General features: G+C 46.5%; 2 protein-coding genes across 3 annotated transcripts in view; one reads left to right on the top strand and one right to left on the bottom strand.

Annotated features, from left to right (window-relative positions):
• The window catches only part of UBR1 (ubiquitin protein ligase E3 component n-recognin 1), a 178,909-nt gene extending 162,640 nt beyond the window's left edge, over positions 1–16,269 (bottom strand). The window contains exon 1 of the mRNA XM_077261471.1: positions 16,039–16,269. Coding sequence (XP_077117586.1) covers positions 16,039–16,077 — 39 coding nt within the window. The 5' untranslated portion in view covers positions 16,078–16,269. The remainder of the gene's footprint in view (positions 1–16,038) is intronic.
• TMEM62 (transmembrane protein 62) overlaps positions 16,238–27,855 on the top strand; it is an 88,369-nt gene continuing 76,751 nt past the window's right edge. The window contains exons 1-3 of one of the 2 annotated variants that reach the window (XM_077261501.1): positions 16,238–16,320; positions 17,264–17,375; positions 27,290–27,427. In XM_077261501.1, coding sequence (XP_077117616.1) covers positions 16,318–16,320; positions 17,264–17,375; positions 27,290–27,427 — 253 coding nt within the window. In that variant the 5' untranslated portion in view covers positions 16,238–16,317. Of the gene's footprint in view, positions 16,321–16,366; positions 16,630–17,263; positions 17,376–27,289; positions 27,428–27,855 lie in introns of those variants that run through there. The other variant, XM_077261493.1, reaches the window with a different exon arrangement.

Below are 27,855 nucleotides of genomic sequence, written 5' to 3'. Positions count from 1 at the left end.
GGTTCCGTGTACTGTGGTGGCTGGCGACTACTTACCTTGCACAGGCTTTGACTGTTCTGCCGGGCAGCATGCGGTTGCGTGTCGCCTCCCAATTTCTGCTCCTGTCGTTCCACGTTGTGGTCAACCTCGGGACCCCTTCCTGGCCTCCCTGCACCCCCTTGAGGGTAAAGCAGGCCAGCGATCCCGACCGGAGTCCTCCCGGAGCTCTCCGGTCTCCTCCCCCTCCACGGGCGCTGCCGGCGTCCAGGAAGTGTATCGCGTGTCACTTCCGGGACTCTGTGTTCCAGTGGAGCGCACCTGACTTCCGCCGTCAGCGCATCGTGCTGCATGGACGCCGTTCTGCTACACACGGACCCAGGAGGGGGAGGATGGAACCCTATCTTCGCTGGGGGGCTTACTACATTCGGTATAAAACCTGCCTGAAGAGGCCAGAGGTAAGACTAGCCTTCAGTATGGAAGGTAATACCTGCCCTGCGCCTGCAGTGCCCAGCGCTACCCCTGCCACAGTAAGTGATGCAGGGATAGGGTCCTCCGATAAAGTAGAGGGTTCTCCTTACCTGACATTGCTCTCCCTCTCGTTCCAGGGAAACACGTCTACCCCCAAAGCTTCTATTAAGAAAAAGTGTGCTATCTGCAATATTAAATTGCCCTCATTATGGGCTAAAAAGCTCTGCCAATCATGTACTGACAAAATAGTCAGAGCAGAGCAACCCTCCCTCTTGAAAAAGATCCACTTGCTAGTTAAGCAAGAGGTGCAGTCTTCCCTGGCAGCTTTTACCCCTCTACTCCCTCCACCATCTTCTCCAGGGAAGAAAAGGAAGATACTGGTTGAGGACTGAGTCCGAATCAGACTTCTCTTATGCCTCGTCCTCTGGTAGACGGGAAGAACCCATGTCACCCAAGGCCTCTGAAACTAGGAAATCTCTTTTCCTCGGATTGAGGAGCTGGTATCTGCAGTACGCAGCACTATGGGACTGGAGGAGGAGCCGCAACCTCAGTCCATTCAGGACCAGATGTTTGGTGGGATAAACAAGGGAAATCGCGTAGGATTCCCAGTACATTCCAATATACTCAACATGATTTCTCAAGAGTGGGATCTGCCGGAAAAACGCCTGAGCATTCCCTCTGAAATGAAACACATATTCCCCATAGAAGTCGATTCTGTCAAGTGGGACATTCCCAAAGTCGACTCACAGGTGGCAAGAGTTGCAAAAAGAACCGCGCTCCCGTTTGACGATTCTTCACAACTGAAGGATCCGATGGACAGAAAAATAGAAAGTCTCTTGAAAAAATCCTGGGAGACTTCTACGGTAGCCTTAAAAGCCAATATTGCTTCAACCTGTGTAGCTAGAGTCCCATATATCCCAGGGTATCTCTAGAGGTGAACTGCTGGACTCACTAGCTAGCCTTTTTAGGGCTACTGGGTTTTTGGCGGATGCTTCCATGGAAACCATCAGAGTTGCCGCTAGGTCGCTTGTACAAACTAATTCGGCTAGTAGAGCCCTCTGGCTCAAGATGTGGTCTGGTGACATCACCTCCAAAGCCAAATTATGTGCCATACCCTTTAAAGGAGACTATGTCTTTGGGCCCGCTCTAGACGAGATTTTAGAAAAAGCCACAGACAAGAAAAAAGCTCTCCCAGAACAAAAACCTGCTAAGAAAAGGTTTTTTCGTCCCTCACAGCCTCAAGCCTCTCAGAGGGGAAAAGGCAAGACCGGGAGGTGGAGCTATCCAAAAGGTGGAGGAAAGAATATTCTTATCCCCCAACAACAGACAAGATCAAATGTGATATCTCAAGTTCCAGATTCAGAAAGGGGTCTGGGACATTACTACCGACTATTTCTGGTACCCAAGCCTTCAGGCGAGGTCCGTATCATTATGAATTTGAAGGGACTCAAAGCACTTTTGCAGGATGCGTTTTTTCTACAAAACGACGCATAGCGACGTGCAGTGCACGACGTTAGCGTGAAAGTAGCCCAAGACACCAACTGTAAATATAAATTATCAAGAGGATGTGCAATGTGATGTGGACTGCAAAGATAACTAGTTTTACAAATTCTAAATGACAACTCCATAACATTAGAAAACCCCTTGAGTCTCAAGGGTTGTATCAAGACAATATCCACTTTCTGTACTGACTTCAAAGGGGGGCTGGCGTCCTGATGCTTTCCAATCATAATGGAAATTACATGTTCGTCCACATTATGTCTCATTACAAATGTATTTCTTTTATAAAATAGAAAGTAAATCCCCCCACACACAAAATTATGATTTGAACAAAAGGGCAATGCATTGTCCTATAGAGATGAATACCCAGTATGCTGGATATACCGAGAGCTTCCTGACCGTCATCATCAAAGCAGAAGGAAAGTCACATCTGATTGTAGGAAGAGATGGGCTTGCAACAATGCAAGCGGAAACCCCTGGTGGGGAGCTACAGTTTACAAGGGTAAAATCCGCAGAAAAGCAATGACGTTAGTTTAAGTTGACAGATCTTTGCAAGTCACTTCACTACACTGCACAGTGAGAGCAAGCAGGAAAGGGACAGTTCAAACGCCATTGAAACAGGACTGGTACTGGCGGAGACCATCAATAAAGAGGATTAGCTACTTTTTTAAAAAATTAGATTTTTTTTTTTTACATAAATAAATTTTCAATTAATGAACTTTTTGGGGGCACAATTTTAAAATATTTTAAGAGTTTTGTTTTTTGTTTCAACAATGAAAAAATATATAAAATGTGTGGGTATTTTGGTGTCAATTTTGTTCTCCACCGCTGCCTCAGACTGCTTGGCTGCAGTGGTGACATCATATTGACAGCTGTGAAAATATAGAACAAGTCCACGGCACTGATGCACCTGCAAATTCACCACTTCCACTAACAAGTCAACCAAATATCGCTGCGGTGCCTTATATCAGGGGTCCCCAACTCCAGTCCTCAAGGCCCACCAACAGGTCATGTTTTCAGGATTTCCTTAGTCTTGCCCAGGTGATAATTGCATCACCTGTGCAATACAAAGGAAATCCTGAAAACATGATCTGTTGGTGGGCCTTGAGGACTGGAGTTGGGGAACACTGCCTTATATGCCTGACTTTAGACTCTGGGTGCACATGAATAGAAAGCCATATAGATCCAAGCAAAGGAAAAAAACAGAAGTGCACTCACAGGTCTTTCTTGTGTAGTAGTCCTTTATTAGAACATGTGCAGGCACACTTGGGGAGAACGAGGACAAAAGACGACGGCCGTTTCGCGCTGCCGCGCTTCTACGGGTCTCAATGCCAAAAGGAAATGGAAGCGCACCCTTTAATTTTCCACAGTCAAAGGGAACTCCCATTAATCGGCAAAATGAAGGTAAAACCCACCCACCAGGGAAGTGAAATACTAAAGTGAATGAAAACAACGCTTATAAATCGTAAAAAGGGAAGGGAAACATAAAAATACCATTCACAACATATTAATAATGAGAACCCTTCTGTTTAGAAACACTGGATATAATATCTAAACAATAATAAATATTTAGAAAAAGAATTATTAATAAAGAAAACAAATTACAAAAAAAACTGCCATATCAATCTTTTCGTTTAAGCCTAATGGACCCATTGCATTTGTGCGTATAATCCATTTACTTTCCCTTCTCAGTATTAACCGGTGCAGATCGCGGCGGCCATTTTCCTGAAGCCGAGATGCGAACTCTGCTTCAGGAAAATGGCCGGCGCGATCTCCATCTGCGCACGCGCGGCCAAAGGAAGATGGCCGCCCCCACCGATCACCAATGAAATAGTGCACATCGCGCTCTTTTAACTCCCCTGTGCAGTGGATTCGGGACCTTGGGCATGCGCACACCACTACGCCACCAACGGAAAACTAAGCAAGATCTGGGGGAAGACACCACGCCCATCTGACCAGACCAGCCTGATTGACAGGCGAAAACGGCTACTTTGGTAACGTATTTTGGCAGCATATGTGGGGAATCGGGGTCCACAAAATACACTGTTGTAATGCACAGCTCAGGCCCTATTTAACAGTATTTTTATCTCATACGGAAAAAACGGGGTGACAGGTGCCCTTTAAAGAAAAAACATCATCGTGGGTTTCACATTCAGGAAAATACGAATCCACGTTCTCCCGCCCTGCTGGCAGTTCAACAGACAAAGGCAAGGCATCACGTTCCATTGTGAAGGAACCGCAGCTGTGAATAATCACTTATTGGCAAGTTAGTTTTGTAACTTGTGGAGCTGGTGAAAGCAACAGCGTGCTTAGTGTGAAAAAAGAAGAATATCCAATAACATATTGACAGTGCTGCTGCCAGTTACTGAACTCAGAGGCTCATGCAGTCTATATTGGCATGTGTTTGGCCCAACAGCCAAAACAGAAGTGGAGACTGCACAGACCTGGACCTGGGAATGGTGAACAAGGAATATTTATTAATATCATTATTTACCGTATTTTAACTTTTTTTTTTTTTTACAAGGAGAAATGTTAGAAGGGGTTGTCTGAGAAATGAACAACCCCTCCACTGCCTATCCAATCTCTAGTTACAATGTGACTACTCTGCTTGCCTCTTATCCAGGTCGATGCCTCTTACGTCATATAAAAACCAACAAAGTCCATTCCTGATATATTTGTTCTCTTGAACTCACCATTAATTTTAATTCTCTAGATAAAATAATAAAGTTTTCCTTAAAAGATAACTACACTATGAAAAAAGTGCAGATTAAAATAATAATATGAGCAAAGGTAAAACAAGGACGAAAAAAAAAAAAAAAAGCAATTCAATAACTCGTTGCCAGAGACTATGAGGATCCGACCAAATGTGATGAGTTGAGAATAGCACAGCTCTATCTCCGGCATAGGGGTCGCAATGCTGTACTGCAGATTAATTTGAATAAGGAGCGGCCGTTTTACAGCTGATGGAGCTGTGAAGCTTCGCATTTGATCACATCCAGTATCCGTAGACATCTGGAACAGCTGAGTGACAGGAGTGCCCCCACCAATCTGGTATTGATGACCTATCCTAAGGATAGTCCATCAATATAAAAGTACCAGGCAACCCTTTTTATATACACACACACACACACACACGTTTGCAGAGCCTTACATCCACAGACTCCAACACAAAATCCACTCTGTGCAATATCTCATGGATAATAAATTGATCTTTTCCCTTGCAGCCTCACTATAATTATAAGACATTAATACCCAGTACTGGGTGTTCATATGTTTGGACATCTGCTTCTCTGTTCTCTGTCAAAGCTAATGTTTCCGTACAGACGCCTGAAGTGCTGCTTTGTACCAGGTACTAATTGGTAATGTACTTGCAGCAAAAGCTGCACATCAGATACAGAAGGACAGTTTTGTACATTGTATGTTAACCCTTTCATAGATGTATTAAAAAAAAAACAAAAAAAAAACCATTGGCATATGCAGATGTGTTTTCTCCTTTGTTTTTCCCGGTTTTCCAAAAGCCATAGCTTATTTTTTTCCCCATTGACTTTCCTTATGACAGCTTAGTTTTTCTTGTGGAGCAAGCTGTATTTTTATTGGTTAGATAATAAAAAAAAATCTGATGAGGTGGAATGGAAAAATCCTGAAATTCTATTGCATCTTTGGTTTCGTTTTTACTTTTTAGTAAAAATGATACTAACACTAGTCACTACTCATGGACAAGCCATGAGGCTTGGGTAGTCAAGAGGGCTCATCAAAAACTAAGGGATAAGGCAAAGGAGTAGTCAGGTCACAGTCTGAGGTCAGAAATCCAAGAAGGGAGAAGATCAAAATAGGTTAAGGCAAATGGATGGTCAAATGCAAGGTTCGGGCAGTAAAGATCAACTACATAAACAGAAAGCAAAAGCACAAACCATTTTAGCAAAGCTACAACTGGCACTAAGGGTATGTGCACATGTTGCGGATTCACAGAGGTTTTTACAGTGCAGAAACGCTGCAGATCCGCAATTGATTTACAGTACAATGTAAATCAATGAGAAAAAAAAAATGCTGTGCACACTTTGCGGAAAATCTGCTGCGGAAACGCGGCGGTTTTAAAGAAGTAGCATGTCACTTCTTTTTTGTGTATCTGTAGCGTTTTTGTACCCACTCCATTATAGAAAAAGGCAGGGGTAAAAAACGCAGCAAATCCGCAAGAAAACCGCAGCAAAACCGCACAAAAAACCACATGTGCGTTTTCTGTCAGGAGAGGCAGAATCCGCACCAGAAATTCCTAAGCCTAATCCGCAACGTGTGCACATACCCTAATGGAAGACAGAGAGACATTCAATCACTCAAATAGACAGAAGCAGCCCTGGCACTTCCCAGCCCTGATTGTAGGGCTGAACTATCCAACACCATACTGACAGCTCCGCTCGCCCCTGTCCTAGCTTGGACAGCTAAACTGTCACTCACTGCTTCCAGACACACCTACAAGCAGAATCGTGACAGACTACGTTTATTCTGAGGGTCAAAGTGGTTATCACAATAGGAAATGTATATATAGCATTAAGCACAAGTTTTGGGCAGGAGTAAGAATGTTTTCATAAATAGAAGTGATAATGGTTTATTTCTTATCAATTCACAAAATACAGAGTGAATGAAAAAAAAAAAAAAAAAAAAAAAGAAATCTAAATCAGATCAATTTTTGAGGTGACTACCCTCTGCCATCACAAGTTCTTCTAGATACACTACACACCACAGTTTTTGAAGTAACTCGGCAGAGAGGTTGTTCCAAACATCTTGGAGAAATAACCACAGATATCCTGTGAATGTAGAAATACAGGCAGACACCTATACATCCTGCAGTAGGGAGGCGTCTGATTGGCTACAAATTTATTTGGCAGCAAAATAAAACTGTTCTGATCAAAAACAGTATTACTAAGAACTCTTATTTAAATGCACTTTTGCTTTTTACTTATTTAGTTACAGCAGGATTTATGCTCGTTTTGTTTCTTGTAGGTTTTGGATGTTTTATGGCCAATGTGAACATGCGTTTATGTGCTGCATGTATACCAACTCACACCAAGCTCAATGTTTGTGTTCTTTTATTTTTCAAACCAGTCTGAGCAGCATTTTTCTCTAAAACTTTGAGATTTTTTTTTCTTTTGTAGGTTTACTTTAAAAATATACTGTATATATTTTTGTTTTTTTAAACACATCACTATTTGTGTCGCCATCAATGAAGCTCACTGAGGGCTATTTTTTTGCAGGGCAAACTGTAGTAACATCTTAAGGTACACAGCTTTTGATCTTGAATGTTGCGCAAAACATTTATCCTCACAATACAATGTTTAAAAAAAACAAAAAAGCAAATTTAGCTTTACTCGCCCTCCCCAGACCAAACGCAGTTTCTGCCGCTTCTTCCGGTGTGTTATTGTCTGCGGCGCTGATGTCACATCTGCAGTGTTGATGCCAGTGAGCCCAGCAGTTCTCTTCGCCTTGAGCCATCATCTTGAACAGAGCCGTCACCAATTGGCTGCAGCACTGTCAATATGACTTCAGAGCTGCAGACAATAAGACACTGGGAGCAGCGGCGGAGACTAAGCACTGGTTTTCTTGAGCTTTGACAAAGAACACAGCCCGTGTTCGAAACGCGTAGCTGCGCTATCTGGGTGCATGTAACCATTTTTACAATTTTGGAATAAAGAAAAGCCTTATCATCACCTGGACTTATCTTCGCTATTTTTATTCATTACATAAGTGGTCCGCTTGGAGTTCGTGCTGTCACACACCGGCGTGGTAAGCTGGCATTTTCTCCTTTTTATATACTTATGATGCCCTTTGCTGTTCTTTTTTTGATTCCCTATACAAGGGTCTACCTAATGTTTGGGTGGTCCCACAAGCTTAAAGGGGTTGTCCACTACTTTCAATTAACCCCCCAATGTATCCCCCAAGGGCCCCTGATGAATTGTGTAAATACCTTCCGTTGCAGTTATCGCCTGTGAGCGGCGCTATGCTGGTGGCTGAGTCCGGGTCACGTGACCCCCAGGCTTCACCCGCCGCTCATTTCCGCCAAAGTCACGTCAATTTCCAGACTCTGGAAATTGACGTTACGTCAGTAGCAGGCGTGACCCCAGGATCCACAGACAGCAGTCACTCATAAAGAGTGACTGGGCTGTGGGCGGGGCTGAGGCTACCTGCGGGGCTGTGCTGGGGGTGGGCGGGGCTAGGCAGGGATGTGCGGTCCCCGGTGCTGTGCGGTCCCCGGTGCTGGTGTCTGCTGGGGGGTGGTCTTGTGGTCTTTGGGGTATGTGGTGTGTGTGTGTGTGTGTGTGTGTGTGTGTGTGTGTGTGTGTGTGTGTGTGTGTGTGTGTGTGTGTGTGTGTGTGTGTGTGTGTGTGTGTAGGCATCGTCCGATGGGACTACAAGTCCCATCGGGCTCTGCCTGCTACAGTGACAGTGAGTGACACATTAGCCAATGATGGGACAGTAGTAGTCCCATCATCCGGCTAATGTGTTGAATGTAAAAAAAAAAAAAAAAAAAATACATACAGTACATACATACATACAACACACCATGCGACGACATGCGACGACATGTAACATGCAACGACACGCGCCATGCAACGACACGCGCCATGCAACGACACGCGCCATGCAACGACACGCGCCATGCAGCATGCGACACCATGCGCCGCCATGCAGCATGTGACGGCATGCGAGACATGCGGCATGCGACGACGTGCGGCATGCGACGACGTGCGGCATGCGACGACGTGCGGCATGCGACGACGTGCGGCATCATGCGACATGCAACATACAGTACATACATACAGACATACAGTACATGTAACATAGAGTACATACTCACTATCACTTGTCACTTTGATCCCCGAAGCCACTGTCATCTGTAAAAAATATTAAAATAATAAACAAACACTATACTCCCTGATCCGCAGAAATCCAATTATAACGAGTGTCCCTCGACGATCTCCCGTGGAGAGCAGGAGCATTAGATAATGCGACTGCTCTCCAGGGGCTCCAGGAACACAATGAGGGGAGGAAGGTATCCATCCACAATGTATTCCCCACAATGTATTCCTACGCCCCTGTGGGAAAATAGTCCCTAGTCTCACTTTATGGCATTGCTGTGTGAGGAAGTTCCCACGCAGCTTTTTGCCATAAAGTGAGACCAGTGAACTTTAGTAACCTCTCAGTGATGCACTGCAGGAGCCATTGTCTCCTGTCAGTGTGTCACTGAGGGTCCTATAGAGCAGTGACATCACACAATGTCACTGTTCTATAGGGGAGATCGTCGTGGGACACTCGTTATTAATTGGACTACGGCGGACAGGTAGTATATGGTTTATTATTTTACGTTTTTTGCAGGCGCTGAAGTATGGTAAGTATGGTTAAATGAAGAATATTAAAATACTTTTTCCTAATGTGTGCGCGTTTTATTAACCCTTTCTTACAATTGGATTAATAATGGATAGGCGTCTTATTGACGCCTCTCCGTTATTAACCCGGCTTAATGTCACCTTACAATAGCAAGGAGACATTAACCCCTTATTACCCCATATCTCACCGCTACACAGGAGTGGGAAGAGAGGGGCTAAGTGCCGGAATTGGTGCATCTTACAGATGCGCCATTTCTGGGGCGGCTGTGGACTGGTATTTGTAGCCGGGGGGGGGGGGGGACCAATATCCATGGCCCCTCTCTAGGCTATGAATATCAGCCCGCAGCTGTCTGCGTAGCCTTTCTGGCTATAAAATATAGGGGGACCTCACGTCATTTTTTTGGGGGGGGGTCTCCGTACTTTAATAGCCAGTAAAGGCTACGCAAACAGCTGTGGGCTGATATTCCTAGCAGGCTACAAATATTGGCCCCCGGCCGTCGGCTTTCCCCCTCTGGTGCAGAAAATTGCGCGGGAGCCCACGCCGTTTTTTTCCGGTTTTTTATTAAATTAAACGCTCATGAAGGCCTACTTAACCCTTGCGTCGGTACGGGTCCGTCGCTATGCGTCGGGCCTACGTACTGACGCACGTTGTGAAATTTGTGCACGTCGTGGGCAGCGGATGCAGTTTTTCAACGCATCCGCTGCCCATTCTGAAGTCCGGGGAGGAGGGGCGGATTTTTGGCCGCGGATGCGCGGTAGAAAATGGCGGACGCGACAGACAAAAAAAAAACTTTCACTTGAAAGTTTTTTCGTCCCAACGTGCTGCCTAAACACGACGCATCCGTTACACGACGGACGCGACGTGTGGCCATCCGTCGCGATCCGTCACTAATACAAGTCTATGGGTAAAAAATGCATCCTGCGAGCACATTTGCAGGATCCGTTTTTTTCCCAAAAAGATGGATTGCTAAAAACGCAAGTGTGAAAGTAGCCTTAGGCTGCTTTCACACTAGCGTCGGCCCGACGTACCGACGCATACTGGTCCAGTCTTAAGACGCTTCCGCTGCCCCATTGCAAGGTCCGGGGAGGAGGGGGCTGCGTTTCGCCCGTGCAAGCGCCGTCGAAAATGGCAGACTAGACGCACAAAAAAAGTTAAATATAACTTTTTTTGTGCCGGCGGTGCGCCAAAACACGGCGCAACCGTCGCGCTACGGTTGCGACGTGTGGCACTGGGTCGCTAATAAAAGTCTATGGAGAAAAAACGCATCCTGCTTTTAGCAGGACGCGTTTTTTCTCCACAACGGCGCATTGCGACGTGCAGTGCACGACGCTAGTGTGAAAGTAGCCTTAGAAACATCGGCCTTTCTATTATATATCTATGGATATATCTATCTATAGATATATTTATAGATAGATATATCTGTAGATACATAGATGTATCTATCCATATATTTGGCTGCTTTCACATCAGGTTTTTGCCGTCAGGCACAATCCAACGAGTTTTGAAAAAAACGGATCTATTTTTTTCCACCTGATCCGTTTTTTTCTCATATAGTTGTATTAGCGCCGGATTGCGCCTGATGGCCACACGTTTCATCCGACAGAAAACACATACAGAGGAACGTTTTTTCTGTCCGGCGAAAAAACGCACAGCGACGGATCCGGCAAAAAACGTATGAAACTGAGATGTGAAATGATGAATCCGGCCTTGGAATCCGTTTTTTCATGCATGTTTCCATTCAAATCATGCACATTTTCCGTTTATTTCCAAAAACGGCATTAAAACCGTGCATAAACCGCACCAAAAAAAGCATCAAAACTGCACCAAAAACTGCATAAAAACTGCATCAAAACCTGGCGCAGTTTTTGGTGCGGTTTTGATGCAGTTTTTGGTGCGGTTTTGATGCAGTTTTTGGTGCGGTTTTGATGCCGTTTTTGGTGCGGTTTTTGCGCAGTTTTGATGCAGTTTTTGGTGCGGTTTTGGTGCAGTGTTGTTGCAATTTTGGTGCGGTTTTGATGCAGTTTTGATGCAGTTTTGATGCAGTTTTGATGCAGTTTTGATGCAGTTTTGATGCAGTTTTGATGCAGTTTTGATGCAGTTTTGATGCAGTTTTGATGCAGTTTTGATGCAGTTTTGATGCAGTTTTGATGCAGTTTTGATGCAGTTTTGATGCAGTTTTGATGCAGTTTTGATGCAGTTTTGATGCAGTTTTGATGCAGTTTTGATGCAGTTTTGATGCAGTTTTGATGCAGTTTTGATGCAGTTTTGATGCAGTTTTGATGCGTTTTTTTATGCAGGTTTTTGCACGGTTTTGATGCATTTTTTAATTCGCTTTTGGTGCGGTTTTTATGCGTTTTGGAAAGCTAAATAAAGGTGTATTATTGAACAAAAAAAAAAAAAAAAAAGATTTGTGATGTCATTATTGTCCAACCTCCTCTTTTACATTTGTCCAACCCACACTCCATTACACACACAGATAGATGATAGATTAAATGGATAGACAGATCTACATATAGATAAATCTATAGATGCATACATCTATCTATTCATATATCTATAGATATATCTGGATAGATATATCTATTGATAGATGTATGGATAGCGTAGGGTGCGTGTCCACTGTCCGGATTACATCCGAATGAGCTGCAGATTGGATGCTGCGTACTTGTAGTCCCATCGGATGATGCCTGCACACACACCCCAAAAGACCCCCCGCACAGCCCCGCACACACCCGAAGAGTCCCGCACAGGGCCGCACACATCTGAACAGTCCCGCACACATCCGAACAGCCCGCAGACCCCGCCCGCCCACACAGACGCACACCGTCACCGCCCACAAACTTCCCTCCTCCCGAGCTGCAGCGTTTCTCGGACCCACATCCGCATCTAAACTGTAGATCTTTTTTACATCTGCGGTTTTGCTGTGGATGTGCCCAACTCAATGAAAGTCTATGGGTGCAGAAACGCTGCAGTTCCGCACAAAAGAAGTGACATGCTGCGAGAAAAAAAAAAGCTGTGTTTCGGTGCGGCTTTTTCCGCAGCATGTGCACAACAAGTCTGCGGCTCCCATAGACTTACATTGGTTGTGCACTACACTGCGGATTTGATGCAATTCAGTGCGGCAAAAAACCCTGCGGATCTGCAATCAAATCCGGAACGTGTGCACACAGCCTTAGTATTTAGTGAACCTAGCAAAAAAGCCAAGCAAAAAACAAGTGTGGGATTTGCACTTTTTTGCAATTTCATTGCACTTTGAATTTTTTTTCACATTTTCTGTTACACGACATGGTAAAACCAATGGTGTCATTCAAAAGTAGAACTTGTCCCGCAAAAGATAAGCCCTCACATGGCCATATTGACGGACAAATGATGGCTCTGGAAAGAAGGGGAGCGATAAACGAAAACAAAAATGGTCCAGGGGTGAAGGGGTTTAGAAACATGGATATGGACATATCTATGGAAATAGACATAGATATATCTGTATCTATCTATCCATCCATCCATCTGTGTAATGGAGTGTGGGTTGGACAAATGTAAAAGAGGAGGTTGGACAGAAATGACATCACAAATCTTTTTGAAGCTAGAGGAGGGAGAGGAGGGAGAAGTTGGGTTGTGTTTTGGAGTGGGTGTGCCAGGTTCGGGCTTAGTGGCAGTGCAATGCATCATGGAACTTGTAGTATTAGAGCACAATAACTCAGGAGAAAGGAAGTTGTCGATTAACCCCATGAATGCTGAATCCAGCACTAAAGATGTGCTGCTACAGCATGATAAAAGGTAATATTGCTAAAATAAACACAGTAGATGTTTTCAGTGGCACATAATAGCAAGATTTATGAAAAAAAAAAAAAAAAAGGTTATAGTAGTGGACAACTTCTTTAAGGCTATGTTTACATGTTGCCTTTTGAGAGTCTTTGAGCCTTCAGAAATCTCATGCACACAGCTTGTTTTTTCTGTCCTCAGCATTTTTGTGCCACACCTTGTGTGACAAAGTCACTGGTAAAGTACTGGAGGGGAGATGTATCACTAAGCTTAATGGAGTCAGTGATGTAAAACCCAGAGATTTTCCTCCAGCACATTACGTGCTGTGAGGTTTAAGTCAAGTTACATAATGGGCTGGTTTTTATGTGGACATCCATAGGGTGGTTGGGAGGATGTCCATCTCATTTCTACTTGCGGAGTCGGCACCGCCATGTGCTGACAGGACCTATGTGAAGTCACAGTCATGTGATCAGTCACATGGGAGGTGTCACATGGTCTAAGGCTTCAATGGCAGTCTTGGTTCAGCAGGGCTGAAGAGGGGATTCTCCGGTGTTTTCTGTCCCGAGGAGGAAAGACTGAATCTGTGAAGCTGCAAAGCGTGCAGCTCCCCACAAACGTACGGAGTGTATACAGCATGTTTACTTTGTTGTTTTGTCCAGAGGGCCATGTTCATTTACCCAGCTTGGTTTAAGGCATTTTTAATAAACCAAGCACGTTCTTAAAGAGACAGTTTACGTTTCTACCTGTGTCCAGCCGAGTGAGCCACTCTACCACACTTGGCTTTTGCTAAATGCAGCATGTCACTTTTTTCCACGTTTTTCACCCATTGAAAGCAATGGGTGGTGCAAAAAACGCTGCAAAAATGCAGGTATCAGTTTTTGCTGCGTTTTTTGTGCCAAAACCTGATGAAGTAAATCAGATTTTTTTTATATTTTTTTTTTATTGTGCACTAAACTTTATCAGCAAGCACAAGAGACAAAATGTACCAAGTCAAAAAACGCATTAAAAAATGCAACAAAATTTAAGCAAAACCTGCTTTTTAAGCAAGTTTCTCATTGCTAAGAGCAAGTTTTGGCTGCGGAAAAAAACGCATCAAAAATGCAATGTGTGAATATCGCCTAATAGTCTGGTCCGATCTCCCGGATCCTCTTGTACAAGGACAGCAGATTATTTACTGCTCTTGTGCAGATCAATCAGGCAGATTCGGGGCACTATAGTGAGCGTCTTGTCTCCGGCACTGGACACACATGCTGCACAGACTTACATTGGAGCATTCTGCAGCATTGGGAAAGATAAAACGCCTCCGTAGCCACTACTATGTGAGGTTGTGTAGCCCTTTAACTGTTCAAGAACATTTGCTCTCAACAATGACATTTTAACTTTATAAATAAACCGAGAAGACAAAGTAACATCCCATTGTCTGCAGAACACCAGGGAGACAAATGGTCAATAGAAATGAAGATGCAAACTATAAAAGCAGGACGCATTATCCAGTGACTTCACATATCGCAACTACATACTAACATAAGCAGTCTGGTGTAAGAAACATATTAGCATGGACAACAACTGTGGTATCAGAAATGTGCCAGGGTTTCTAAATAAGCAGAGCTGGGGGAGGCACAGTAAAGCCGCATGTAGCGCTCAGCTCACGGCTGGTCCTTGATGGCATTGGCAGGTAGCGACCAGGCGCTTAGTTAGGCTACGTTCACATTTGCGTTGTTGGGCGCAGCGTCATCGACGCATGCGTCATGCGCCCATATCTTTAACATGGGGGGCGCATGGACATGCGCTGGTATGCGTTGTACTGTGTTTTATGAAGCATGCGTCATATAGACGCACAAGACAGGGCGCCGAAAGTCCCGATCTGTAGTATCTTATGACAACGCATGCGTCGCAAAACGCTGCGTTGTTGGTTGCGTCGCCGACATTGCACCCAACAACGCAAATGTGAACGTAGCCTAATACACAGTTTATAGGGGCTTTCAGGAGGGACACTCAGTCTATAGGGGACTAAACACGGAAAGGGAAAAGAAAACGGCCAACTATAATCTACTGCACAGAAGTGATAGCAATGACCAGATACAGAGGAGCTACAGGGCAGGAGAACATAAGCATGGCACATCACAGTTGTCTCCTGTCACACACACACACATCCTTTTATATAGCGGTCTCCTGACACACACACACACACACACGTCTCCCGTCCTGTTACATAGAGGTCTCCTGACACACACACACACACACACACACACACACACACACACACACACACAAACGTCTCCCGTCCTGTTACATAGAGGTCTCCTGACACACACACACACACACACACACACACACAAACGTCTCCCGTCCTGTTACATAGAGGTCTCCTGACACACACACACACACGTCTCCCTTCCTGTTACATAGAGGTCTCCTGACACACACACACGTCTCCCGTAGAGGTCTTTTTTCACTCACACACACGTCTCCCGTCCTGTTACATAGAGGTCTCCTGACACACACACACACACACACATATACGTGTCTCCCGTCCTGTTACATAGAGGTCTCCTGACACACACACACACACACACACACACACATCTCTCGTCCTGTTACATAGAGGTCTCCTGACACACACACACACACACACACACACACACACACACACACACGTCTCCTGTCCTGTTACATAGAGGTCTCCTGACACACACACACACACACACACACACACACACGTCTCTCGTCCTGTTATATAGAGGTCTCCTGACACTCACACGTTTTAGATCTATAACATTAGTGACTCCTGCAGTGTCTCCCCCTGGTTACACACATGTCCATCATCTGTCTTGACACATCTCATATCCGTCCCATACTCTGTCCCGTCACGTGTCTCCCGTCCTGTCACATACATGTCCTGAGCTGCAGTCACACCGCCCCATGGCTCCACTACATGCGTTATCTCCTCACCAGGCTGCTCTGCTCCCGGTCTCCCTCGACCTCCTCCATCTTCACTGACACCAGCAATCCTCCCCCTCCTACTGACCCATAACACACGACGTGCAGCAGCAGAGGGTGTAAGTTACGACGTCAGCCGCGCCTTCCGGCAGTTGCTTTCGTCCCTGTAGCGCGGCGCTATTGGCTGTAGCACATATAGGGGAAGGTCTGGGCACGTCCACTCTAAGGTCCTCCCACAGCCACAGAAGGGACAGACAAGCCTGATACGTCTGGACAGCTGCCGCCGTCTCTATGGTAACACGCTTTACGTAACGCAACGTCTGGTTCTCCCGCCTCTCAATGATGATGATGGTGACAGGGCGGAAGTGAGTGGTGCGGAAGTGTCAGTGCTGCCCGGAGTGGGGCGGAGCCGGCATGTTGGTGTCTGGTTGTCATGTCAGGATGCTGAAGGTGGCGATCGGGCTGTTTGTGGCGCTGCTGCTGGCGCTGATGTTGGGCAAGTACAGCAGCACCGGCCGGTGGGATCAGCCCAGTCCCAGGAGGGCGGCAGGCAGCAGGCCGGTGCCCGGGAAGGAGCTCCGCAATGTCTTCTGGGCGGTGCAGGTAATGCTGGACTGGTCTCTGTTATCAGGCTGCATTGTGTGATGGCAGCGCTGTACTTTGGGCTCCCTTCCATTCTTGCTCCTCTCCATCACCGATAATTATCCTCTTCTGATTTAGTAATGCTCAGCGGCTGCTGTGTGATCCATGATGTCTGCTCCAGGGCGAGGGGCTGCTAACAGTGATAGGCTTCCCCCCCCCCCCCCCAGTATCTGAAAGCTGGCAGCAGGGTTCCCCCCTCCCCACGTAGGTGACCACCGACTGCAGGGTTCCCCCTTCGTGATTGACAGTCGATTACAGGGTCCCCCCATCCTCGTAGGTGACGGCCAACTGCAGGGTCCCCCTCGTAGATGATGATCGGCTGCAGGAATTTCCCCTCCCTGCACATATTGATATTGGCAGAGATTCCTCCTGCTGATGAGGGCTGACTGCAGCCCCCCCTCATTCCCCGCGGTTAAGAACTGACTGTAGGGTTCCCCCCTTTTCCCCACTGTTGACAGCTGACTGCAGGGGTCCCAGCTGCTGGGGGTCAGACTCTGTATTCAGCAGTGTCAGGGAACCTGGGAGGAGTGCAGAGGAGAATGACATGCTTCATACAGGGGGACTGATCACTGACTTTCTGCTTTTGGTGTTACAGGTGACGGATGTTCACGTCAGTAAGTTCTTGGATCCCCTCCGGGTCTCAGAGTTCGAGGTCTTCTGCACTGAGAGCCTCTCTGTGATCGGGCCGGCACTTGTCCTTGTAACCGGTAAGAGAACTAGAACTGAAATGTTTCCTGCAGCTTCTGACCGGAGCCATGTGCAGCATAACATTATTCATCTAGGGGAAGGTGGGGTTACTAATTGCATCGGCACTGATGTACATCAGTATACACTGATCAGCACCTGCTCATCGAGTGTATGTCACACCGGGGTGTCTAGACCTCAGCACATACACCTCCTGTAAAGGCTATGGGCACCATTTAGTCACTTTTACATAATGCTTTACTGTTTGCCTTCTACAGCCTTTATGCTGATCCTATTGATGGTGTCCAAATAAGTTAATGGTAAATCCATCAGTGAGCTCGTTGATACCGCAGGATCTGTAACGCCTCCCCCTCTTCTGCTGAACTCTTCTTTGGTCCTTGTTAAAGTCTCTTTCTCTTTTGCCACATTGGGGGACACAGACCATGGGTGTATGCTGCTGCCACTAGGAGGCTGACACTACGGTAAGTGATAGAAAGAAAGTGATCTCCTCCCCTGCAGTATACACCCTCCTGCTGGCTCTCAGCTAACCAGTTCTTGCTTAGTGTCTGTAGGACAGGGGTGTCAAACTGCATTCCTCGAGGGTCTCAAACCATGCGTGTTTTCAAGATTTCCTTAGCATTGCACAAGGTGCAGGAATCATTATCTGTGCAGGTGGTTAAATTATCACCTGTGCAATACAAGGAAATCCTGAAAACATGACCTGTTTGCGGCCCTCGAGGAATGCAGTTTGACACCCCTGCTGTAGGAGGCACACGAGGTCTGCTATTCAGACCATACTTTTTTTATTTTATTTCTTTTAATTTTTTCTAAAAGGATAGGACGACTGACCCTTTCAAGGGGCCGATCTCCCCCAATCAACAACAGGCGAGCAGGGGGAGTGTCGCCTCTCCGTATCCTCTCCTGCAACGCAAGTCAGGCCTGAGCTATACTAGGGGCGACGGTTCCCTTCAGGGCACCAGTCTCCCCGCACCAGCCACAGACGGGAACATGGAGTGTCACCTCCATGTACTCCCTTCTGAGCCAGGCTACAGCCGGACACAGCCCTGTGATATCCTAGGGGAGTGAACCCTTAGGATGCTCAGAAGCTCCTATGGTGTCCGTGCTGCTCCCACTGCACCACCACTGATACAACAGCGGCGCTGCATGGATCGGGACTGTCGCTCTCCACCTCCCCCACAGAAGGAGACGATGGATAAGAGGGTCCCTGCGACATCCAATTCTTACCTGCAATCCAGGCTCCGCAGTAAGCAACTCCTTTCATCCAGGCTCCGCGGTAAGTTGAGGACCCGAGGGGGGGAGGGGGGCTCCGTTAGCGCGTCGTGGGCCGGGTCATGTTTCTCAGCAGAGTGCCGCTAATTTAGTCTCTGGCCTCTGCTAAGCCGCAAGCCGGTAGCTCCGCCCACAAGCACGCCGGCGCTACCCCCCACCTTCCTGGGGCGCCTTTCTACTCTTGGCAGCCATGTTACATGGAGCTGGCAAATCATATGAGGACAGGACTGCGCAGAACGGCCCTTTGACTCGGTTCCACGACCTGCACAACCAATAGGCGACTAGGCTGTCTCAAGGGGCACAGGACCTGGGTAAAAGCTCTCCACACTTTCCCCAGGCCACCCCTTTTACACAAAGGGCTCTGCTGCATCTCCTTTGAAGTACAGCACTCTCTTAGAGCAGCACTTGATAGCCTTCCTTGCAGTATATTCACATATACATTGGAGTTAAAGGTACAGCATGTCCCTACTTAAGACTTCCAAAAAGGCCACCAAAACACATACAGTGTACCTCATGTACCTCCTGTCAGGCTGCGTTACCAAGCGGACACACTACTCCGCTCTGAAAAACATGTGCGGCCAAATGCGCTCAGGAGCCCCCCGCCGCTACCGAGCCTGTGACTAGTCCCCCTGAGTGGGTTGCATCCTTATCACAGTCCATGGCTTCCTTAACCAAGGCAATTGAGTCCCTTCAGGATTCCTCCAGGAGTGGGTACACTAATCTGCCTGTCTCAGAGGATTCCCCTACATCTCAGTAACCGTCGGCCTGCTTTGGCCATCCTCACTTAAAGCAAACACAGGCATCTAGGAAACGTATACATAGTACGTCTCCCAGGCCCTCTGACGCCTCTGCATCCGTTAGCTCCGTTCCTCGCTTTCCCTCTCCAGGGATTGATGGCGAACAAGCCTCTGAATATGAGTCTGAAGGGCCCCTTGACTTAGAATCTCCGGGTTAGGCCCCTTTCACACATCAGTTTTTTGCTATCAGTCGCATTCCGTCGAATTTTGAAAAAAGGGAATCCGGCGACTGATGCCGCCAGATCCGTTTTTTTCTCATAGACTTGCATTCGCGACGGATGGCCTCACATTTCATCCGTCATTCTCCGGATCCGTCAAATTGTTTGTCCGGCAGCCAGAGACAATGGACAAAGTAACTTTTTTGTGTGCGTCGAAAAAAAACGACAGAGACGGAACCATCCGTCGTTTGCTCAAATGGAAGCCTATGGGATTCCGTTTTTTTTTAACTGTGAATGCTCCGATTTATTTAGCCAGATCCGCTAGTTGGATCCGTCGAAAAAACAAATCCGTCGCATCAGTTTTTCACTATATGCAACGGATTGTGACCGACTGCAAAAAACTGATGTGTGAAAGGGGCCTTACCAGACAGCAATAGATAGTCTCATAGAGGCCGTCAACCAGACATTGCATGTTAGCGAAGAACCTGCTTCTGCACACGCGGATAACGCGGTGTCCTTTAAAAGGGCTAAACTTCCTCATAGGGTGTTTGCCAATCACCCTGAGTTCCAGGACATAGTTCGGCACCACAGAGAGCGGCCAGACAAACGCTTTGCAGGACATAAGTCCCTTGAGGCCAGATATCCTTTCCCATCTGACCTCCGCAAACAATGCCTTGTCTGATGGATCCTCCATCAGGGTTCCCTCGGATCGCCTAACCGACAGCCTCGCCCGTTCGGTTTTCGAGGTATCAGGTTCTGCACTTGCTCCCTCCTTTGCAGCAACATGGGTAGCTAAAGCCATGGTATCCTGGGCAGATTTTCTGTATAAGACTATACAAAAGTGTAATCTTGCCCGGAGATATCAGAGCTGGCAAATCAGATTTCTTTGGCTGGCGACTATGTGGTAAATGCATCCATAGATGCAGCTAATTGCGCTGCGCTCGTGGCTTCAAACGCAGTAGGTATCAGAAGAGCATTATGGCTCAGGGACTGGCGAGCGGACTCGGCATCCAAGAAGTCCTTAACTTCTTTGCCTTACCAGAGCGGCTGCTTATTTGGAGAAAGGCTAGACCAGCTTCTCAGACAGGAAGAGCAAGTTCCTTCCCCAGCAGAAAGTTAGGCGTCCTATTCGCCGACCACTGCAGACACGATTCCTGTCCTTTCGCAGCAATCTCTGCTGGTCCTCTACAGACTATTTGCCTCTCTCGGGGCGTCCCGCTCAAAGGGATCGGAGTCCACAGGCATTGGGCAAGACCAACCACTCGTGGAAGTCCCGCTCCAGGCAGGCCAGATCTAGGGGATCCAGGTCTCAGAGACTTTCTGTTAAATGACTCTCGATGTAGTCCGGAAGACACCAGCAGAGTAGGCGGCCGCCTACTCCATTTCTGCCATGTCTAGCTCGCCGTCGTCCACGACGAATGGGTCAGAGATCTGGTGTCCTCCAGATACAAAATCGAGTTTGCTTCCTGTGCCCCAACCTGGTTCTTTGCCTCTCCTCCCCCCCCCCAAAGAGGGAATCAGAGTTCGGTCCTTTTACCAAGCCATCGAGATACTCTGCCAGGACAACGTCTTTACCCCCGTTCCGGTAAACAAGAGGGTCGAGGGGTTCTATTCGAATCTTTTTGTGGTCCCAACAAAGGATGGTGCAGTCAGGCCCATCCAGGACATAAAGCTCCTGAACAAATTTGTTAGAGTCCGACATTTCAGGATGGAGTCTCTCCATTCCCTCATCTCCTCAATGGAGCAAGGGGAGTTCCTGGCCTCCATCGATATTCAGGATGCATATCTTCACATCCTAATCTTTCCCCCTCACCAAAGGTTCCTGCGCTTCTTCATTCGTGGACAACATTTTCAATTCACTGCTTTTCCCTTTGGCCTTTCTACCGCACCCAGGGTGTTCACAAACGTCATGGAGGCCGTCATGTCCATTCTACACTCTCGGGGTTTGGTCGTCTTGCCCTACCTAGACGACCTCTTGATCAAGGGACCGTCCTTCCAGGCTTGCGAGGAGTGCATTCACATTTCTTTGGATTCTCTTTCTTGGCTAGGTTGGTTGATAAACCTGAGCAAATCTTCTCCAGTCCCAGCTCAGCGGATTTCCTTCCTGGGCTAATCCTGGACACTTCCGGAGGGTTGGTGCTTCTCCCTCAGGACAAGGTTCTTGCCCTTCAGCAGGGAGGCCGAGCTCTTTGGCAACCATCTCCTCGTTCCATCCGTTTTGGCATGAGGGTCCTAGGGAAAATGGTGGCTGCAATGGAAGCGGTCCCATTCGCTCAGCTGCATCTACGTCCGCTACAACATGCTATTTTGGATGCATGGGACAGGAGCCCCTCTCTCGATCGCCCGTGCCGACTTTCCCTGCGGATCAAACAGGCACTCAGGTGGTGGACGTTTCGATCCTCCCTCCTTCAAGGGAAATCCTTCCTCCCGGTCCATTGGCATGTGGTCACTAAAGACACCAGCCTTCTGGGTTGGGGCAGGGTCTTCTGTCATCACACGGCTCAGGGGCGTTGGTCCCTTCATGAGTCACGTCTTCCGATCAATGTCCTAGACATCCGTGTGATTCGGCGGTCTCTGCGGCAATTCCATCGTCTCCTGGCAAGGCCATCCCATCTGAATTCAACCAGACAATGCCACCGCCGTGGCTTACATCAATCATCAAGGGGGAACCCGCAGCAAAGCGTTGAGTAGTCGCTCCATCCAGAGATTTTCCAGCAGATCTCTCTTCACTGGGGGACCCCGGATGTGGACCTGATGACGTCATGGTTTAATGCTAAGGTGCCTGAGTTTGTAGCTCGGTCCCAGGACCCGGGAGCCATCGGGGTGGACTCGCTCGTCCTTCCATGGAGCCGTTTTCACCTTCCCTACCTGTTTTCCCCCATTGCCTTTGATCCCGACGGTCATCAGGAAGATCAAAGCGGAAGGGGACCGGAACCCCTTCCGCTTTGATCTTCCTGATGACCGTCCGGTAATCCTGGTTGCTCCAGACTGGCCACGCCGGGCGTCGTACGCAGATTTAGTACAAGTGGTCGCAGATACCCCCTGGCGACAACCAGATCCACCGGACATGATTTCCCAGGGCCCGATTTACCACCAGAACTCAGAGGCCCTGTGTTTGACGGCTTGGCCGTTGAATCCTGGGTTCTAACCCAAGCTGGTTTCTCCCAAGAGGTGGTGTCTACCATAATTAATGCTCAGAAGCCGGTGTCGGGACTCATCTATCATCGGATCTGGAAAACCTTTTTTGAATGGTGTAGAGTTCGAGGTCGGCCTCCTCCTGGTTTTCTCCAGTCCCACCATTCTGGAATTTCTTCAGTCCGGCCTGGATTCTGGCCTGACGCCGGGCTCCCTCAAGGGACAGGTTTCAGCCTTGTCCTTCTTGTTTCAGCGTAAGATCGCTTCCAAACCGCAGGTGAGAATTTTCTTTCAGGGTGTCTCCCACGTAGTACCTCCCTACAGAGCGCCCTTAGATGCCTGGGACCGTAACTTGGTTCTAGGTGTCCTACAGGAATCTCCCTTCAAACCGTTACAGGACGTCTCACTCTCTCTGTCACCTATCATGGAAGGTTGCCTTCCTAGTTGCGGTAACCTCAATCAGAAGAATTTCAGAATTGTCTCCTCTGTCCTGCTGAGCACCCTTTCTGACCTTTCATCAGTATAAGGTGGTTCTCAGGCCGTCCCCGCCCTTCCTACCAAAGGTCGTGTCTTCTTTTCGGCTAAGTGCACACGTTGCGGGAAGTAAGTGGATCAATGCATTCCTATGTGTGCGGAATGCCCACGATTCCGCACAAAGAATGAACATGCTGCGTTTTTTTCCTGAATGCGATTCCGCCGTGGAAAAAAACGCAGCATGTGCACAAAAAATGGGGAATGCATAAAAAATTATGGGATGCTTATGTAACCGTATTTTTAAGCCTTTTTTGGTGGAAAACGGACGAAAAAACGGTAAAAATCCTGAACGTGTGCACATAGCCTTAATCTTAATGAGGACATTGTTCTGCCCGACTCCGGTGCACCATGTGAAGAAAACTCTTCACACTTTGGATCTCGTGAGGGCTCTCAGAAGGTATGTTTCTAGAACGGCCTCTTTTCTGCAGACAGACGCGCTGTTCGTGCTCCCGGAGGGCCACTGGAAGGTATTGGCCGCTTCAAAGTCAACAATCACCAGATGAATTCGTTCGGCTATTCAGGAAGCTTACCTTGTCAAACCTATTCCATAGGCAAATCTATTCCAGCGGGGATCAAGGCACACTCCACTCAGATGATAGGTGCTTCGTGGGCCATTTGGCATCATGCGTCAGCAGAACAGGTTTGCAAAGCGGCGACCTGGTCTAGCCTGCACACTTTCTCAAAGCATTACAATGTCCACACTCAGGCTTCAGCAGATGCGAGTCTGGGCAGACGAATTCTGCAGGCAGCAGTATCGCATCTTTAGACAGCCGATACCTGGGGTTTCCTCTGTTGTGTTATTTACCCACCCAGGGACTACTTTAGGACGTCCCACTGTCCTGTGTCCCCCAATGTGGCGAAGGAGAAACAGGTATTTTTGTGTACTCACCGTAAAATCCTTTTCTCCGAGCCATTCATTGAGGGACACAGCACCCACCCTGTTGGCCTGATGACTATTATTGTTCTCAAGTTTGACATGTTGTACTTATTGTTAGTATTCATTATCTCCTACTGCTTGGTCACTGAACTGGTTGTCTCTAGAGCCAGTGGGTGGTGTATACTACAGAGGAGAAGCTAACCTTTTTTGTATTCACTTAGTGGCAGCCTCCTAGTGGCAGCAGCATACACCCACGGTCCTGTGTCCCCCAGTGAGAAAAGGATTTTACGGTGAGCACACAAAAATCCTTGTTTACTTGTCAATTATTTTCACCCCTCACTCCCCCTTGCTTTCAGCAAATCTGCCTTAAAGGGATTATGTAGTTCTGCTCACTTCTGTATTGGGCCGTTGATATCAAGTCTACAGATATCTGCTTTCTCTGGTGCACTTACCCTATTCTCTAAAATAAGAATGGTGCATGATGCCTGCTGACCATTTTCATGGCCACAGAGTAGGTGCCATCGGCTTCACCAAGTCGCTGTTATGGGGGCAATGAGACCTGTCGGATAAAATTCGACACTGAGAACGTTTGTCTGCTTTTATGTGTGCGCTCACTTGCTCATTATTTTTTATCTTGTGTTTAGTTAATAAAAAGGAGGCATATACAGTATATATATTTGTTCCAATAAATACGTTTCTTTATGTAAATAAAAAAAAACAATAAAAGTACACAGACTTAGTATCGCCGCGTCCGTAACGATCTGACCTATAAAACTGTCCCACTAGTTAGCCCCTTCAGTGAACACCGTAAAAAAAAAAAAGAGGCAAAAAACAATGCTTTATCATCATACCGCCGAACAAAAACTGGAATAGGAGCTAAGGTTGGAGTTAGAATTGGGGGGTTTCCACTGTTTAGGCACACCAGGGGCTCTGCAAACGCAACATGACGTCCGATCTCAATTCCAGCCAATTCTGCATTGAAAAAGTCAAACGGTGCTCCTTCTCTTCCAAACTCTGCCGTGCGCCCAAACAGTGGTTTCCCCCCACATATGGGGTATTGGCGTACTCAGGACAAATTGGACAACAACTTTTGGGGTCCAATTTCTCCTGTTACCCTTGGGAAAATACAGAACTGGGGGCTAAAAAATCATTTTTGTGGGGAAAAAAAAAGATTTTTTATTTTCACGGCTCTGTGTTATAAACTGTAGTGAAACACTTGGGGGTTCAAAGTTCTCACAACACATCTAGATAAGTTCCTTGGGGGGTCTAGTTTCCAATATTTCCAATATGGGGTCACTTGTGGGAGGTTTCTACTGTTTAGGTACATCAGGGGCTCTGCAAACGCAACGTGATGCCCGCAGACCATTCCATCAAAGTCTGCTTTCCAAAACGCCTCTTCTTCCCTTCCGAGCTCTACCATTCACCTAAACACTAGTTTTCTCCCACATATGGGGTATCAGCGTACACAGGACAAATTGCCCAACAACTTTTCGGGTCCAATTTCTCCAGATACCCTTGGGAAAATACAAAATTGGGGACTAAAAGATAATTTTTGTGAAAAAAAAAAAAATATATATATTTTTTTTAATTTTCACGGCTCCACAGTGTAAACTTCTGTGAAGCATTTGGTTGGTCAAAGAGCTCACCACACATCTAGATAAGTTCCTTATGGGGTCTAGTTTCCAAAATGGTGTCACTTGTGGGGGGTTTACATTGTTTAGGCACATCAGGGGCTCTCCAAACGCGACATGGTGTCCGATCTCAATTCCAGCCAATTCTACATTGAAAAAGTAAAACGGCACTCCTTCTCTTCCGAGCTCTGCCATGCGCCCAAACAGTGGTTTACCCCCACATATGGGGTATTGGCGTACTCGGGACAAATTGTACAACTTTTGGGGTCCAATTTCTCATGTTACCCTTGGTAAAATAAAACAAATTGGATCTAAAGTAAATTTTTGGTGAAAAAAAAAAAGTTAAATGTTCATTTATTTTTTTTTTTTTAAACATTCCAAAAATTTCTGTGAAGCACCTGAAGGATTATTAAACTTCTTGAATGTGGTTTTGAGCACCTTGAGGGGTGCAGTTTTTAGAATGGTGTCACACTTGGGTATTTTCTATCATATAGACCCCTCAAAGTGACTTCAAATGTGATGTGGTCCCTAAAAAAAAAAAAAAATGGTGTTGTTAAAATGAGAAATTGCTGGTCAATTTTTAACCCTTATAACTTCCTAACAAAAAAAATTTTGGTTCCAAGATTGTGCTGATGTAAAGTAGACATGTGGGAAATGTTACTTATTAAGTGATTTTGTGTGACATATTTCTGATTTAAGGGCATGAAAATTCAAAGTTGGAAAATTTCAAAATTTTCGCCAAATTTCTGTTTTTTTTCTCTAATAAATGCAAGTAATGTCAAGGAAATTTTACCACTAACATGAGGTACAATATGTCACGAGAAATCAAAGTCAGAATCACCGGGATTCATGCAAGCATTCCAGAGTTATAACCTCATAAAGGGCAGTGGTCAGGATTGTAAAAATTGGCCCGGTCATTAACATGCAAACCACCCTTGGGGGTTAAGGGGTTAAATAACATTTTATGTGCTTGGTAGAAATATAAAGAGGTTCAGATACAGATGTATATAACAGATTATTCTGATGTGTAGACCATGTAAAAGGTGAGAAAATGCAAAATTCCCAAAATTTTCTGTTTTGAAAAGCTCCTTGTTGCAGTTTTTTTTTTTAAAGAACTTTTGTCACCTTTCCTTGGTCCAACGCTAATTCTTCACCATTGTCCCGATGTCTATTATTGTCTGCAGCTCTGAAATCGTGCTTACCGTGCTGCAGTCAATCGGTGAGCTCAGCAGCTCTGAGCAAGTGGCTAGCACCAGTTGCTCAGAGCTGCTGAGCTCACTGACTGGCTGCAGCGCTAAGCTCACTGATTAGCTGCAGCGCTATTAGTGCTGCAGGCAAAAGAGGAGAATGAAGACTCATTGCTGGACCCGGGCAGGGTGAACAAAGTGCAAACAACGCTCGCGCTCTTATAAATGTCTTTAAAGAGCTTGTCCTGCTGCGAGTTCTCAGATCAGATTGTCCTACTGAAGTCAGTAAGTTTTTCCTGGAGTGTCACACTTTATCATTTAATTTCAGGGGATCTTACAGACGGCAAAACGAAGGACAAGTTGGGTTCGGACCAATATGAAGAGGAATGGCAGACGTATCGGTCTGTGCTCACCAAGTCACAAATATTGGAAAAAACAACCTGGATAGACATTCGAGGAAACCATGGTAAGAGAATCAGTACTACTGCTTTTTTGTTCTTAAAGAGTTCGCCCATTTTTATAGATTAATCTATTTGTAATCTTGCCTGAAGAAGGAGCCACTGTGCTCTGAAAGCTACAAACATATTATTTTCTGGTTAGCCAATAAAGGTATCACTCCGAGAATGCTTTTGTCATCATTGGGCAGAAAAGTATTCACATATAAAAGTACAAAAAAAAAAAGGTCTGACACATAAGTTGGTATACGTGCAATATGTAAGATCAGTCTAATATGTCAAGGAACTATCCTTTGCTCTTGCCATTCTTTTTTTTTTTCGTAATACTCTTCAGTAGCAGTTTGTCAGCACTATAGGTGTTGGATCTTCCTTTTTCTCCATCGCCACATTGGGGGACACAGGACTGTGGGTGTATGCTGCTGCCACTAGGAGGCTGACA

The sequence above is a fragment of the Ranitomeya variabilis genome, chromosome 1, assembly GCF_051348905.1.
Source record: "Ranitomeya variabilis isolate aRanVar5 chromosome 1, aRanVar5.hap1, whole genome shotgun sequence".
NCBI classification, from domain to species: domain Eukaryota; kingdom Metazoa; phylum Chordata; class Amphibia; order Anura; family Dendrobatidae; genus Ranitomeya; species Ranitomeya variabilis.
The sequence above is the reverse complement of the archived record's forward strand: the minus strand, read 5'-3'. Positions and strand labels throughout refer to the sequence as shown.